Here is a 3,103-nt window from a genome sequence, read left to right on the forward strand (position 1 = left end):
TATTCCATGAGACATCTTCCAGCACCAGAAGAAGACCTCTCATGAATAAGATATATAATGTGTCTTCTGGTGCTGGGAGGAGTCTAATGGATTAGCAGCACTTTTAAAGTAGAGTTCAGTAGGTCAGGTCCATTTATAAGGTGTCTATTTCAACATAAACTTCCATTTAAAGAGCAGCCATTGCATGATGATAGATGGTGTGTTTGGTGGCTGCAAGTTGGGGTAAATATTAGCTGATCAATGTGACAGATACAGGTGTATGTACAAGACCTCTGCTCTACATGATAAAAGATGCAAACTTGTTAAACCATGGATACAATGTAACTGTTAAGATTTCTAGTGGTCCAGTAATGACAGATTATGACACTCTATCTCTATAGCTGAATGTACTGTAATGTGTGTTACACTGACCTCTGTCTCTTTGAAATGAAACAGGGGAGATGTCCGTCCGTTTGAGAACGAACTTGTATTATCATCAGTCAACGAGTCAGGACAACCAGACGACAGTCAGAGACCTCCTGCTTTTGGGATTTCCAGATCTTCACGACCTCAAGATATTAGTCTTCTCTCTGTTACTCGGGGTTTACATTGTAACATTTACTGGAAACTTCCTAATCATTGGTTTAGTGGCAACCAGTCAGCAGCTCCGCTCTCCAATGTATTTTTTCCTCTGTCATTTGTCTGTATCTGACATCTTGCTCATCACAAATATTGTCCCCCAAATGCTGCAGGTTATATTGGAGGAAGGAGCCACCATCCCTCTTACTAGCTGCATAACACAGTTTATCTTCAATGGCGTTTCAGCAACTGCTGGATGCTTTCTGCTCACAGTGATGTCTTATGACCGATACTTGGCTATCTGTAACCCATTGCTTTACTCCAGTATTATGGATGCCAGGCTATGCTATACCTTAGCTACTCTGTGTTGGTTGTTAGGGTTTACGCTGACACTTATTTTAGCATGGCTGTTATGTGAATTACAATTATGTGGCCCCAATGTCATTGACCATTTCTTCTGCGAGCTTGGTCCTTTGTTAGAACTGTCTTGCTCAGATACCTCCATTGTGGAAATAGTAGTGTTTGTGCTAGCCATCCCTGTAATTGCTTTCCCATTTGTGTTCATCCTTTTAACATATGTTTATATCTCACTAACCATTCTCCGGATCCCCTCCACCACTGGGAAACAGAAAGCCTTCTCCACCTGCAGCTCTCATCTAGCAGTTGTGTGCGTGTATTATGGGACACTGATTGCAAAGTACATGGCTCCATCCAGAGGAGAATTACGGAACTTAAATAAGGTCCTTTCTCTGCTGTGCACGGTAGTGACTCCATTATTCAATCCCATAATATATAGCCTGAGGAATCAGGAGATCAGAGCAGCTCTGAGGAAATGTATCTGGATGGTGATAGGACGATAATAGGTTCTAATCTAATGCAAAAAGAGGATATACTGCACATATGTAATATAGTTCGGGGGTTAAAGATGAAAGAGAATCCTCTGAGCCGACATAAAAAAACAATGGGGAATTGGTTGCTAATGATATCATTGACTGGGTTCTCCTTTTGTTAGAAACATAATTCAGAATTTACGGATCGCCGAACTCATGCTAAACAGATATATTGGTTTATTTGAGTTTTTATAACAATTTACATGTGTGTCTCTTCTTACGTTATGGTAACACCTAAATTAACCGAATATACAAACAGAGATGGAAACAGCACCAGATATAGGCACACACATATCCCATGATGATTCTTCACTGACCCTCTCCGCCCCTATCTCCTCCTATTTCCTCTCCCCAAAATGCTATCTCAATTGAAGCAAAGATCCCTGATCTATTGACAGAATGTGATGCAGAGTCAATAGCTCGGGATTCTGAGCACTGATCCGATTACCACACGTGCTGTATATGCCCCGAGTATCTATGTAGATATGTGACTAACGTTTGTGGGAAGACACAGCTACAGATAAAATCACCGGGCCTCGGACGATAACTACAGTATAAAGCCGGCACAATTCTGGAGAAGACATACAGAATGAGAAACTTAACCAGAAATCACCAGCTGTGAACATTTTACTTAGGGACACCAATTTTTTTGTGAAATCAGGTGGTAAATATTGGGGAACTTTGCCAAATGTGGTAAATCTAGGAACTATATAGAGTTAGGTAAATGGCGAGTAACTCGTTTTTTTAATCTGTTCAGCAAGAAAACCATTTGCACCAACATGTCTTGTCTCAAACATCTATCTGCCGATTCTAGCAAATCTGCGCTTTAAAAAGACCGGGGAAATGTCCTTGTCGATGATGTTGAGTTTCTTCTGTTCTGCTCAACGCTGGGTCTTCTGATAGCCTCGGAGGCAGAGGAGGGTGCATCCTCCCATACTGGGTGCCCCGAAGGATTGTCCTGAACTTCACCTCCATTGACATCTTTCCAAGGGCACCGAACATGATCTGCTGTCGAAAATGAACAAAGAGTGAGGAGGTCCTCTAAATGTAACACACTGATTGTGGTGTTTCAGCAAAACACTAGTTTGGTTTTGGCCATGGTCCATCACACCATTCTAAGCCATCAAGTCATGGTAATTTGTATACAATGTCTAATCCTTAGTGGCATTGAAGGGGTGTCACCAAATATCACATGTTTTACACAACGTCTTGTTTATTGTTTGTGTTGTTTGGTTAATTGTTGTTTTTGCGTGCAATAGTTTCGTAGATGTTAACTGTACTAATACCTACATACTAACTGGCCCACGTTTTACATGTCAAAGAGTCAGGTCGTGCAATGCAAAGCCTGGGGTAATTATTAAGGTACAGAATCCTGGGGGCTGGAACAACTAAAATAATAGTTCCTGTGCACTTATATATATTAGGGGTAACAGTCCACCAACCTCCAACGATCGCCTTTACCCCACACTGCAGGGCACCCATCAATACACCAAACCTCAGGCCACCTAACTGGTCACCCTACCCTACTACAACCAACACACAACTCTAACATTGACTACAGGACGATTAGAAAGCCACGGGGTAAAGTAACGTGAGCCATTAGGCAAATAAAGAAATTCATGTACCAAAAATCATGCAATAAATAAACATCACAT

General features: G+C 41.4%; 1 protein-coding gene across 1 annotated transcript; it reads left to right on the top strand.

Moving 5' to 3' along the window:
• The first annotated feature begins 656 nt into the window (after positions 1 to 656).
• Positions 657 to 1,418, top strand: LOC142471140 (olfactory receptor 6X1-like). Its single transcript, XM_075577930.1, has one exon. It carries the CDS (start codon positions 657 to 659, stop codon positions 1,416 to 1,418), a length of 762 nt encoding a protein of 253 aa, XP_075434045.1.
• The last annotated feature ends 1,685 nt before the right edge of the window (positions 1,419 to 3,103 follow it).

The sequence above is a fragment of the Ascaphus truei genome, chromosome 20, assembly GCF_040206685.1.
Source record: "Ascaphus truei isolate aAscTru1 chromosome 20, aAscTru1.hap1, whole genome shotgun sequence".
NCBI lineage: Eukaryota > Metazoa > Chordata > Amphibia > Anura > Ascaphidae > Ascaphus > Ascaphus truei.